Source organism: Paroedura picta, chromosome 2 (genome assembly GCF_049243985.1).
Source record: "Paroedura picta isolate Pp20150507F chromosome 2, Ppicta_v3.0, whole genome shotgun sequence".
Taxonomy (NCBI): Eukaryota; Metazoa; Chordata; class Lepidosauria; order Squamata; family Gekkonidae; genus Paroedura; species Paroedura picta.
The window spans coordinates 63,076,955-63,091,194 of NC_135370.1; the positions used below are offsets into that span (position 1 = coordinate 63,076,955).

At 42.5% G+C, this 14,240-nt stretch overlaps 1 protein-coding gene across 1 annotated transcript in view; it reads left to right on the forward strand.

Annotated features, from left to right (window-relative positions):
- The window catches only part of ITGB5 (integrin subunit beta 5), a 97,928-nt gene extending 84,978 nt beyond the window's left edge, over nucleotides 1-12,950 (forward strand). Inside the window, exons 11-15 of the mRNA XM_077320418.1 lie at nucleotides 1,139-1,361; nucleotides 3,918-4,021; nucleotides 7,965-8,081; nucleotides 11,328-11,494; nucleotides 12,408-12,950. Coding sequence (XP_077176533.1) covers nucleotides 1,139-1,361; nucleotides 3,918-4,021; nucleotides 7,965-8,081; nucleotides 11,328-11,494; nucleotides 12,408-12,503 — 707 coding nt within the window. The 3' untranslated portion in view covers nucleotides 12,504-12,950. The remainder of the gene's footprint in view (nucleotides 1-1,138; nucleotides 1,362-3,917; nucleotides 4,022-7,964; nucleotides 8,082-11,327; nucleotides 11,495-12,407) is intronic.
- Nucleotides 12,951-14,240: the final 1,290 nt, after the last annotated feature.

A 14,240-nucleotide genomic window follows, 5' to 3' on the forward strand; every position in this document is an offset into this window, starting at 1 on the left:
AATATAATCTCAAAATGTTTGTTTTACCATAAATGTATTCTATTGAATAAGGAGGGGAAAGGAAAAGCAGCTCAGATTTAATTAAACACATCTTCCTATAGCTACATCAGGAAATAATCAAGAGACAAAAAGAATTCTGAACTTTTGCTCCACTGAAAAAATAACAATGTGATTTCTGTTTTGATTTCATGCTTAGCCCCTTGCATAAGAATATGGTTGCCAAATGATGCAGACGATTGAAGAGTCGGGACCCGCCACGATAGCCGCCACTTGCCACCCACCTCAGCCTTAAAGATTCCAAATTGAACAGTTCATCAAATGGCGCATATAGAATACGGTTTAAGATAACCAGAAGTCCTTCAAATACTAGTAGTTAGTAGATAATATCCAGCCTTGTTAAACCTGAGGGCACTTGTGGCATTTAAAAAAGGGTAATGAGCAGAGAGCTTGCATAGATTTGAAGTATCTGTGTGTGAATGGGGGGGGGGGGTTACGAATTTTCTGGACTGAAGTAGGGGCCATCCATTCTCATCCTCTGTTCCAGTTCTTCTCATATTTACTTTCCTATTTCATACTGAAACTCCCTTTTTTCTCTCCTTTCTTTCTGCTGGTGGCTGAGGTGTTGTTGTGGCAAAGGAATTTCAAGTGACTTTAACATGTTTTCTTAGCTTTCCGTATAGAGGGAACTGTGACGTGATACATGTTGTGATCTCACTGTCTCTATTACTTGTTAATTTATGTTCCACGGCTACCCACCCAAATCATTCCAGAAGATGAGCTGTACCGTGGCACCTTAACAACCAGGCCACCTCACTTTGCACCAGCTGAAGTTTCCAAATAATAAATGTGTTACACGTTAAGCTGCCATAGGAATCTTTTATTATGTTTGTTCTCCTTGCAGATCTGTGAAAGACACTAGTATGTTCCTTTTCAGTCACATGATCACTTGTCAGGGGCTCTTCCGTGAGACCAGGCAGGGGCATACTTTGGCCTCAGATTCAAGTCCGACTTGGCATCACTAACCATAGTTTTTTAAAAATAAATTTGGCTCTGAGCAGGACTGTCATCTGTCTTCCAAAACTTTGTATCTATTTCTCCAGCCACACTGTTGACATTTGTTATTTGAACTTGTCTTTAGGTCATGGAGAATGTCATTGTGGGGAATGCCAGTGTCATCGTAGCTATATCGGGGACAACTGCAACTGCTCAACAGAGACGGATAGTTGTCTCTCCAACGATGGCCAGATGTGTAGTGGACGAGGCAACTGCATCTGTGGGAAGTGTCACTGCACAGAACCTGGGGCCTTTGGAGAGACTTGTGAGAAATGCCCTACCTGCCCAGGTGTCTGCAGCACTAAAAGGTATTGTCCCAGCTACCTAAACTGAAGGGGAAAGTCCTTTGAATAAGGATTTGTGACAGTCTGTCATTTTGTGGTTCTTCAGTTACTTTGCTTTCCACCCAGGTATGACCATGAGATGCTAAAGCTGGGAGTGATCCCTACTGGAGAGAACTGGCAGAGACCTTATGGGACACTAGCTTGCATTCACTTAGCTGGAATTCCTCTTAGACTAAATAAAACAGTAAGCCCTTGGAAGGCGGGCTGTGTCCGGGATGAGGAAGGGTTCCGATTGGCCCCTTCCTCCGGACAGACTATCGGAGGGACCAATTGGCAGGCGCAAAGCGATTCCCCGCTGGAGCACGAAGCGCCTCCTGCCGCGTCAGGCCGCCGGCAAGGGAGTCCCACACAACGAGGGCTCAGCTGCTGCACCTGTGGCGCCGGCTCCGCCTGCGGCTGCGGCTCCACATGCAATGGCTCGCCGCCGGCCCGCACAGCCGGGAGCGGCCCGTAGTGCGAACCACCGCTGCCAGACTCCCTCCCATTGCCGCGCCTGCCGCCCGCCCCGCCCGCACACAGCTGAGCTCGCCCGCTGGCCCAAGCTGCCACGAGTGGCCTGCTGAGCCCTGTGGTGGAGCAGCGGCACCATCCACCATGCCCACCCGACGCCCAAAGCTCGCCACCGGGACCCACAGCTGGGAGCGCCCTGCGCCCCACTCGCTGCTGCAAGATGCTCCCGCATCGGCACAGCCTCTGTGCTGCGCCGCCGCCCACCCCGCGCACCCGAAGCTCGCCCAGCTGCTACAGCCAACAGCAGTCTCCTGACTACAGGCCACCCGCCAACAGTTCCTGCCTCACGGCCACTAAATACGGTAGGCCGCGGGGCGGGAGGGGCCCGACAACTCTCCACCGCCTCACAGGATGCCCGCCACCCATCCTCCGGTACATTCTCTCGCCCTGCAGCGACCCCAACCTCGACAGCCCTGCTAGGGCCCGCTGTATTCCGATTACAGCGGGTTTATTTTCTAGTTATTAATAAAATTGTACTGACTCAAAGCTTGTCCGACTTGTATCTGCAGAACCATAGGTGCCAATTAGAACCATTGTGTCCTGCCAGATAATTGAGAAGCTGTTATTTGCACTTCCTGAGATGTCAGTATATGTAGTATGCATGGCATTCCATGACTGATGGGATATGTTTGCACAGGCATGTCCTGATTGTATCTTTCGTTATTCAAAGTATAAAAGAATCAGTAACATTACTAAATGAAAAATTAATTTCAGACCAATTTGGGTCTTCCTCTTCAATTTTTTCATTCTTTGAATATTTACCTGGCAATAACCCTCACCAAACACAGTGGGACACAATTCTGTGTAAGCATGCATAGGATCCCACCACACAGTCTTAATTCTCTATCTCATTTGTACTGGCTGCCAAAAGGTAGATGCTTTTCTTGCCAAGTAGGAGCATCAGAAGGATCCTGCATATCTGCTATTATTCCCAGCTTTCTGTTTTATGTATTCCTCTGAAGGAACATTGTAAACAGTAATATTTGACTTCCCTGACATATGTGATTTTCAGAAGGAAAATGTTTAGAATTGTAGAATCATAGAGTTGGAATGGGCCCCCAGGGTCATCAACCCCCTGCACTATGCAGGAACTCACAAATACCTGCCTCCCCACAGTGACCCCAGTTTCATGCCCAAATGATCCCTCCCCCAACACCCAAAAATCTCCAGAATCCAGCCTGGCGGAAATTCACCTACCATCCCACAGTGGCGATCAGCAGTTTATTTATTTGTTTATTTATTTATTTGTTTATTTGGATTTTTATACCACCCATTCTTTACAGCTCTGGGGAAGATGTGTTTAATTCCCTGGGTATGCAAGGAATGACCACAAGAGACAAACATTGGCACGTCCCTTCTTGCCCACCCACTCACAATCTGCCTGTTTAACTAGATTAAATAGGAATCAAAGCATTTGGAAAGTATCCCATAGGATCCTAATAGTTGTATGTTTTATTAGACCAATCAGCTCTCTCTCTCTGGTTGATGTTTTTATGGGGCCCTGGTGTCTTCATGATGAATATCACACACATAGGCTGCTCAAACACCATAATCTGCTACTGATTAGAAATTTTTATGTTATAAAGCTGAATCCAAACTGGAGTAGGCACTTGATCCTTGAGCAAATATTTACAGTTTACATTGTGTGAAATGCATTGCTATTTTTAAAACGTCTGTAGCTCAGAATGCTACTACTGAAACTAAGATGATCTTACGCAAGTCTTGGCAATTGAATTAATTTATTTCTGCAGAGTGTGCCAAAGAAAAAGTACAAATGGAAATCTATCCAATCTGTAGGGCATCTTGCAAGGCTGAGATCTTAACAACAATAATTTTTCTTGAACTGGAAGTTTTAGACCGTGATGCATCTCCTTGAATACAGGAAGCAAACAAGCAGCATTAGACCTTGCCATAGGAAAAATATTTCAGAATGAAGCTTGAATGACATGTGTATATGTTAGCGTATCTTTCTGATCTGTTCATCCTTCTTCTCTTATCGCTCGTACATAGGGAGTGCATTGAGTGTATGCTGTTTAACTCAGGAAGACTGGCTGATAATCAAACCTGCCAAAAACACTGCAGAGATGAGATCATTACGCGAGTGGATGTTCTCAGTAAGTTAACCAGATGAAGTTCTAACACAAGTAAACTATGCTGTGCATAAGAATAATAATTTACTTATAAAAAAGAATTGTAAACATCCTTTTAGAACAGAGAAAAATGGGAGGAAACCTTGAGATTTCCATTTTCAAGCAATAATTTCTTTGAAAGACCTGAAGACCTTGGAGAAATCAATGAAAATATACAATACTAGGCTAGGTGAAACGGTAGTTTTTACTTTTATGAGACTGATGTGTATGTAAGATGCTTTGGGATGGAGCACAATGTGAATTGTGTAGGCTGATACGTGGTAAGGGAGCTACTGGTGTGCATTGGGAAGAGCTGGTCTGAGTGATTTGTTGCATTTCCACTCGGAAATGAGGCATGAGTGTCATGTGTAAATGTCAGCTTATCTTTCTGTGAAGGAGTTCTAACTACTTCAGCTCTTAAATTTTTCTTAACAGGAAGCTAAATGTTTATCCATGTTTCATTTCCCATCTGTTGCTACTCAGCCTTATTTTGTGGCTTCTGCTGCTTTAGTTTGCTTTCTTCTCCCCTAAGTTCATAGAAGATGACTATTATTTGGCAATGCAAGTATTGCAACACAGTCTTTTTTCTCTCTTCCTTTCTAATCAATGGATGGCTTGTTCCTGACAGCTCCTTTCTGAATTTCTTTTGCAATTTAAACAAGACTTCACTATCAGCTCTTCTTTCTTTCCTTTTGCAATTTAAACGTGACTTCACTATCAGGTCTTCTGTCTTTCCTTGGGGACAAGCTTAACCATTTTCATTCATGGCATCCAGAAATGCTAACAGAGGTTTTGTGGCAACATATTTTCACAGTGATTCACGCTTATAACTGCTACTTGAAACTCTTCTGGCCTTCTTCTGTAAATCCAAATCGCAAACATCTAGTTTCTGATAACTATGTACAGATAACCCTGAAATGTGGGGTTTCCATTTCAAATTGCTTTCCAAAGCTATATTTGCTTGCTTGAACAGTACAGAGGTAATATGTACAAATAGCTATGCACCCACCACTTCCTGTACATCAAGCAAAAGGATGGCTGTTTGGAAAACCAAATTTGGAAACTGGTTTACTTGATTGCTCAGTGTAAGTATCTGGGGTACGAATTACTGAAACGTTTTCCATTCTGACTTGCTCAATAACTTCAGTGAGGCTAGGGATCTCAAGGGATCAAGGGCATTTGATACCAGTTGAAGCTGGTGATCATTGTATTATGACCAATTCAAAAAACTTAAATTTACTCAAAGTATACTGGTTGTGGAAATTATAGGACTGTGTGGGTCCTTTGGACATATTTGTCCTATTTGAATCCTACTATAATGCAGCAGCATCAAGGGTTTTTGGCCTGGGGAATGGTAGTTGCCATGATCTGCTGGAATGTTATTATTCTTTCCAGTTTCTTCATTAGTCACAATTTGCATTTTGAGCTTATGTCCCTGATAGTGATTTGCAGGACAGATTAGGGTTTCTTAGTACCTGCTGACAAAACATCTTCTTTCCTGACCTGCTTGAGGCAATCTTGGAGGTCATCTAGTGTCAAGATCACCAGTTCTAACATGCATTTGTCATTTATATCTGCAGGGGGCAATCCTTATAAAATTAAAGCCCACAAAACTATATTTTATAAAGCTAGAACTTTAACTAGAGAAGCAGCAGTTGCAGTAAAAGAAATTCTAGTTAGCAGCTAGTATAAAACAAGACCACAATATTTTACACCTACATTTTATTTTCCTTAAAGAGTGACATTTTGATTATAAGTATTGTCGCTCCTTTTCCAAATCATCCAATGAACCCCTTCACTCTCATGACAGAAACATCTCCTTGTGTGATCCAGTAGAAAAACAGCAGCCCTCCCTAGCTTTCCCTTGTTTCTTCCTGTTTCTCCTTCTCCAGCCACTGCTTCCATCTTTGAAATGACCTTTCCACCCATTTCTGGAGATGAAACCATTCAGCACATTTTTGGCATGCAACACCCTGGATGGATTATGGCTTTGATAATATCTCCACTCTGTCAGCACTTTGCAGCTGTACTCCTTAAAAAGGGCCTGTAGCTGTAATGTCTCCAAAAACAAAGTCAAGAGAGAATGAAAAAAGAATGCAGTACTACAGGGTTTTGTATAAGCTGTTGACATTTTAAAATTTAATGTCTTCATTCTTATGATTTATTTGTTGTTTTTAACATTATGTTTACATTACGTTTACATGTATTATGCAGATCAAAAATAATGGAGAGGTTTATTCCCTGATGGTCATTTGCCAGCCAACTGGTTATAAGACCATAGTCATTTCCCCTAACTTTGCATTTGTAGTGCATTTTCCTCAGGACATCATTTCTTCTAATTACAACAAATTAAGATGGGTACAAATAAGTGAAATATGATTTTATTGAGGTTTCAGTCCATGTGTAATGGAAAGGGGGCTGAACTTCTACGTGACCCCTTCTGACCTCAGCGATGATAACAGCTGGGGAAAGGAGAGCTCTCCATTAAGGCTGGTTTCAGGCAACAGATGGAACAGCCTTTCTCGACCTTTTTACCGTGAAACATTCTTCAGGTTTCGAGACTCCCTAGAAGTGGCATGATCGTGCAGAATACAATTGGGAGGCATAGTTGTCAACACACCCATCCAGGAACTCTCCTCTTCCCACCTGCTCCAGACCCATCACTGGCCATTTTGGGAGTGGGGGAGGGAGGTGAACATGACCGTATATGGCAGGGGTAGTCAAACTGCGGCCCTCCAGATGTCCATGGACTACAATTCCCAAGAGCCCCCTGCCAGCGAATGCTGGCAGGGGGCTCCTGGGAATTGTAGTCCATGGACATCTGGAGGGCCACAGTTTGACTACCCCGGGTATATGGTCTTATCACCAGATATTTCGCAAATTTTAAAAGTATATAAAAAATTCATTAACACTCACCCATTTAGGAGACCCTTCCAGGGCCCTCAAGAAACCCCCATTGCTGAGGTCAGAAGAGGTTTCATGAAGATGGCAGGATTGTCATTAAAGGAGGGTAATTTGATTGTCACAAGGATTAAACAACTGTCTTCTAGCTAGGGCAGGAGAAGATTTCCCCAGGACATAATTGCTCTGCAGGAAATATTTTTATACAGGGCTGACTTTTAAACCTGTTTGAAACAACATCTGCTCTCTAGAACATAGCTTCAAGGCTGATTACTGTCAGGAAAGAATTTCACTACCTCCAAGTTCATTTACAAACACTGTTCAAAGTGTTGGATCTTCCTTTGAAGCCCTAAATGGTCTGGATGCTGGAAATCTGAAGGTTCTGCTTGTTTTCATTCAGCCTGCTCAGTTCCAGTGGGATTCCCTGGGCTCTGACTGGCTAACAATCACTTGGATTGACATGACATCTAAATCTCAAGGATTGGTTTAGAGCCCTAAGGAGGAACAGGACTTTGAAGGATTATTGCTACAGATCTCAGCCATCCCTGTACACCCCCCCCTTCAAAAAAAAGTGTAATCTGTGATGTACTCTTCTCAAAAGGGAGAGGAACCAACTCTTAGGCAAAGGGAAAATAATAATAGTGAGACAGTAACATGTATAAAGATATGCATGTTTTGTCTGAACTCTAGAAACCAGACATTCTGTTTACTAATGGAAGATTAATGCATGTCATTTTTATCACTGCTGAATGTGCAAATCTTCATCCGTCACCATGTGTGCCAAATGGATTACAAAATTAGACTCATTTCCAAGTAATGATTTTGTCCACCCAGACTAGTGAAAGGAAATCATCCCAAATTTTCAATTTGTTTGGCCGTCTTTCAATCAACTGAAGTTACACCACCCTTTCCTTTGCAGTCTTGAAGGAGTATTTGAGCCTGGGTATCTACAGAATAGGTATGAGATTGAGGCCATGTGGCTGGACATCTCTTCCATCCCTAATGGATTTTATTAACTCTATTCCAGAAACTGATGACCCACACTCAGTCTTGTGTGCTTATCCCGTGAAGGACTGTGTGATGAAGTTCACTTACTCCGAACTGCCCAGCGGCAAGACCAATATTACCGTCCTCAAGGAACCAGGTTTGTTATGTTTCTGCTTATGTCTTCATGCTCATGTAAGAGGCTTGTATTAGCAAGGCTCTAAAGTCAGACCTGGACGTAAATGAAGAGCTGGATAAATAAGCTCTTCCAGAACATTTGTTATTGCTGTTGTAGAGACTGTGAAATCTTATTTGGATAGTTAGATTTGAATCCAGGAGCCCCTTAGGAGACCAAGAAGAGTTTCAGGGTATAAGCTTTTGAGAATCAAAGGGCCCTTCATCTGAAATGATATTAATTTGGCACGTATTTCATTATGTAGCCTGCCTTTCTCACTGACACTCAAAGCATATTAAATAATGTAAAACAACGCAATCAATGATGCATCTAATAAGCAATGAGATAGGAACTGCAGAAATTTGAAGCAGAATTGGGCTTGTACAAAGCATAAGTATTAAACATTGCATGTTAAACAATGCAAAACACCACAATTTTTGCTGCACCAGTTTGTTATGGTGGAACTCTTGTTTTCTTTATAACAATTCCGTTGTACATAGTTTGCAAGATGCCAAGAGCATGGGGCCTTTCTTGACTTCCTCACACAGGCCACTCTAAGGGTGGGGGCCGCTACAGAAAAGGTACCAGCATGAGCAGTTATTGATCTTGCCCATCTACAGCCTGGCACTGACCAAAGGTCTTGTTCAGATTAGTGAGGTTGTTAGGGAGGAGCATAGATGGAGGATATGAAGGACTTTGAAGGATATGAAGGACATATCTTGAGGATCTGAAGGTCTTTGTATGTGATGGCACATAAAACCTTGAACTGAGCTCAGCAACTGATGATCAGCCAATGGGGTGACTGCAGAATGGGTGTAATATGCATGCTCTACCTAACTCCTGATAATACCTGAGCTGCTGCATTCTACACCAACTAGGGGGCTTGAGCTGAATTCAACAGGAGACCTAAACAGAGTGCATTGCATGAGTCCAGTCTTGATGTTACATACTTCCCACCAAATATTCACTTCATTGTTGTCAGCAGAATATTGAGGAATAGTAACATGAGCTGGAGATCATAGTCTCTAAGATCATTTGCACTGGGTGGGGGAGGGGGCAGGAGTCATACACAGGTGACCTCAGGGGAGTAGACTCCAGACAGCTTGGATTGGCCCATAGGAATTAAAAGACTTTGGGGGCTTGTTTAATATTCCTTCACGGGGTTCAGAACTTTCCTTTGGGCAGTGTGCCTCCCTATCTGATTTCTGATCTCCCTCTAGTTTTTTAGCAGCACAGTCTAGTAGGGTGAGCCTTTTGAAAGACCATGGGTAAGCCTGGACATCTGGTCTCCCCCTCCATGCAAATAGGTGTAAAGCATAAAGAGGATGCTGTTATCCCCCTCCCCACACCTATAGAAGAGATATTGCCTTTTCAGGGACTCCCCTCCCTGCCATGAGTGTCAAAAATTCCCCAGCAAATTTGGGCCTTGGGTTTTGGAACAAAAAGCCAGTCTGAACCAGCTTAGCCATTAACATATCAAAGAGATGCCAGGTTTTCATTCTCAGCTGTAAAACCAAACTTATCTGGCCAGATAAGGGTTTTCCCAACCTTCCTGCCACCTCAGATGTCCTGGCCCATAGGCTCCAGCTGCTCTGCATCCCTCATCCGTTACCATATTTAGCACTATTTTAAAAGCTTTTAAAATAATTTGATTGTTAGCCACTTTGGGGACTCTGAATTGGGTGGACAGGTGACATACAGATGTTTGAAATAAATGGAGAGTGGAGAGGCAGAGCAAGGGACAGCTGCAGAGAATATCAGAAGGATCTTGTGAGGTGGGGTAAGGTCAGGAGTTGTCTTAGGCGCAAGACAAGCACTGTTACCAGAAGAGAAAGTTGTGTTAATATAGGAGAGATTTGGGATCTGTTCATTATTCCATATGCTGATCAGACTTAAGCAAAACTGAACACAGTGAAAAGAATCTGGGTAATTCAAAACAAAGATGAAGTCACAGCTATTCAGCTGATCTAAACATGGTCCAACCCTGAATATATGTCACTGAAAGCTTATGTCTGATGCTTGTGTTAGACAGCTGTGGAGTAGAACAAAGTTTGAGACCAGGGCCACCTTTAAGACCACAACATTTTATTCAAGGTATAAGTATAAGCTTTCAATGTGCAAGCAGACTTCATCAGATTTTAAGCCAGATACCAAAAAAGATCAGAAACCTGTTTCTGCTCCTGGAGGAATCCATATTCCAGGCTGTTTCAAGCATACCTCATCAGTGGTTACTTGCCAACAGAAATCACAGCATGAGAAACAAGTGCTCATGATTCCAAATACATTTCTTGTTATTTTTTGCATTGCAGTCCAAAAAATGCTGCTCTCCGGTTTGCCTCTGGAGGCTTTGTGGAGTGCCAGCATGTGACATATCAGCGTCCTCATGAAATGAAGCCCTTCTCTGAAATAAAACGGTCTGCATATTGCTGTGGTTGCTAGTCATCTGCAGACATTGCTTGGAATTCAAAGTAGCTTGGAGGGGGCTTCCAGAGAAGTTGTGCGTTGCAGTTCGGATTCAACAGAGGACAGTTGTGCAAGAGAAAAACATACATATCCCAGTCCAGCTAGCAGCTTTCCCTGTGCGCATATTCCAGGAAGGATAGGGGATTCTTATCAGCAAACAGAAATCACAGAGTTCCCCAGCTCAGGGTGAAATCAAAATAGAAAGGCAGAAAGAATGAGGGAAAAAAGATGTATTCAGTCCTTTTGTTCCCTGCATTTCACATTAAAAAAATAGATCTGTATAACCACAGCTCTAGGTGTGGGATCAGGTTGGGGACTTGCATATGCAATACCTGTTTGTGTACCTATGTGCTGTATTTTAATCCCATCTTTTCTTATTACAATACTTATGCCAATAAAGGTATCTGAATACTGAAAGATGGATTGGTTGAGAGCCACCGGCCCCTAGGACTCTGGGGTTTGAACCCAGGTCTCTCTACTCTTAGCCTGCACCTCACTACCCCTTATATATGTGATTCTCCATCCAGCTATGGATGGAAGCTGCTCTAATTCTGCTTCTGAATTAATTTTGCATACCTGATTCCTCATTAGCTATGGAGTCCTGAATCATAAAGATAACAAATCTGAAGGAGCTCAGTTCTCATGTTTTCAAATTACGCTGAACTTGGAATCATGCACAGCTCATTAATTCACACAGGCTTCAAAGGTACTGGTAGTCCATCCAATAAGGACATTCTTAAATTGTCTCCCATCTCTCTCCTTTGCCAGAGTGTGGTACGACTCCTGATGCCATGAGGATCTTACTGGCCGTGGTGGGCAGCACTGTGCTTCTAGGTATTATTCTCCTGGCAATCTGGAAGCTGCTTGTAACGATTCATGACCGGCGGGAATTTGCCAGATTCCAGAGTGAGCGGTCCCGTGCAAGATATGAAATGGTGAGCCCTGATTCCCAGTGGAAGAAAGGGGATAAATGAGGCAGGATAGAAAAGTGTGTGCTGAGGATTTGGGCAGATCCTATTAACTTTACAAAACATGATGATAAGATAGGACATTTCCCAGAGTGTTGGGTTTGGGGAAGGGCTCGTGGACTCAGCCCCATCTAGTAGTGCCTTCCATCATTACCTGTGCCATGAACTAATAAGGACTGAAGGAAGAATACCAGGGGGAGTCAAACTGCGGCCCTCCAGAAGTCCATGGACTACGATTCCCATGAACCATGAACATCTGGAGGGCTACAGTTTGACTACCCCTGAGCTAGACTGAAAACTACTTGGGCCATCGGAATGCCTGTACATCTTTCTGGTATGTTCATGGCCTTTTCAACTGGTTGTCCCGTATACTTCAGTCTTTCCTCAAAAAATATTTACTCCTCAGCCTGTCACTACTGCTATATTTCTACCAACCATCATTTGTAGAGGACAGACTCCTCCTAGAATTACACTAAAATTTTACTTCAGAGGAACAATGTCCCTTTTACTAATTTTGGATCCAGTCTAACTTTAATGTCTCAAGCATTCTCCCTTTTCACCTGCGTACTCTCATATCGACAATATCCTTGCCAAAAATGCAGAAGAGCTACAGTATCAACAAGTTCCATTGAATGTAGCAATCAGGGAACATCTGAAGTTTTAGAGGGTGATGGTAGATTAGAGGAGGAAGGGGACTGCAAGCTCCATGAGATCTTTGGGAGGGTCACCATCCTATCATAACGGATTGTTGTGTTCCTTTCAATCCTATTGATGTTAATAGCATTGAGAGACAGATGCCTTCTGCTAGCTTGCATATGTACAGTTAGATTTCTTTCTGATGATACTTTGCTTATATTATGTACATTTCTCTTTTTTTAAGGCTTCCAACCCTCTTTACCGCAAGCCTATTTCTACACATAGCTTAGACGCCACATTCAACAAGCTCAGCAGAACCTATAATGGTACAGTTGACTGAAATCATGCTCATGCAAGCGAAAGAAATGCTTGACAATTGCTTGGCTTCCTCATTGTTTCCCCAAAGGAAAAATCCTCTGAAGTGGGAGGGTATCTTAAAATGCAAGTTGAGCATAAGGAGAAGGCGTCTTTTTGCACACAAAGGACAAGCAGGCCCTGGGGGCCCTGTGCTGTTCTGATCTCTAACCTAAGGCCCCACTAATGGGTTTAGAATCTCGTGGGTGCAAGACTCTTTGGGTGCCTTGGAAATGCCAGCAGATTGAACGTCATGCCATACAGCAGCTTCAGACATCTCTCTGGAAGAAAAGGTGAAGAGAGAGTATGTTGCTGCCCATTCTTAGAAGAAAACTAGCATTGAAGATGGTGGTGGAATCATTTTTTTAAACAGATCAAGGTGTTCTGCAGTCTTTAGAATGTTTTGAAATAAAAAATAAAGCAGTTGCATATATATGTATGTACCAAGTCTCATTTATTCTTCTGCTTCTCCAGCAAGCACATTATCTAAATGCTGCTAGCCTCTGTCATGCTTAACTTTTCCCTTAATGGCGATTGGCAACACCCCACCATGTGTCCCGATGAACACTGAATGAAGAAGCAAACGCCAATATTTCTCCATTCCAATACATTTTATTAATCAAAATACACCTCCTCTCTTCATGTATAGTGAACAGCATTGGATAATACAGCCAGTTTAAAAACTTCAAAATATAAAAACCTGAAGTCTAATGAGAAAAAACCCTGCTGTCGACCAGCTAGTTTAACATAAAAGTTATTTTAAGTGCTACTCGTAAGATTTTTTTAGCCAGAGGGGGCACTTAGGAACTATATTAAGATCAATCAGATTTAAGATCTAGCTGTATGGGGAATAGCCAACATCCCTGGGAGGTTATGTCTTGGGACACTGGGGGGGAGGGAGATGGGGGGTCTTATTTTTCTCGCCAATGGAGTATGCTGTTTTATTTATGTGGGGTTCATATTTTACTGTAACCTGTGACGTGATTTCGAGAGCAGTGGGTAAGAAATCTAATAAGTAACAACAATAATAAAGTTACAGCTGGTGGCCAACATAACTTAAGCATACTGTACTATCACCAGCTCTGCTGCCTGATCTTGCACTTAACTGTGTGTCTAAATCAAATCTGATTTTTTTGCCAGCAGTGCATCCTTCAAAAGCGTGTTTATCCCTAACAGAAGTGACTATTGCTAAGTTTCCCCTTAAACAAATAAATATCTATACCCATCTAAAAATGAGCCAGGATAGTTGTGGCTGTAATACTGAACAGCCACTTTGATTTGTCAGAGTAAACATACACTGGATTTGATTGGTGATGTTCTGCCCCAGGGGACATCAGAACCACGTTCTCAAACTAACTCATGACAAAATAAGGACGCTAGAGTGGATATTTTAGTATCACCATGGTACTGAAAATAAGTACTGAAAGCAAAAAATTTGATATTTCATCTTTCTTTAAATTGTTGCAACTCTTTAGAATGCATGCACAAAAGATAAGACCTTTAGTTGTAACTAAAGACAGAACTGATAAGCACTGCATGTTTTAATTTCTAAAAGAGCTTTGGCCTTGCAAATGGCATTTTTTCAGGTCTGCAGTGCTTAGCTGATGGATTTGTGTCTAGAAAACTAGTTTATACAAATGGGAACCAGCAAGGACTTGGAGGAAGTATCTCATTTTCCCCTAGCCCCCACTATTACCTATTTCTGTCAGTATTGCACTGGAAA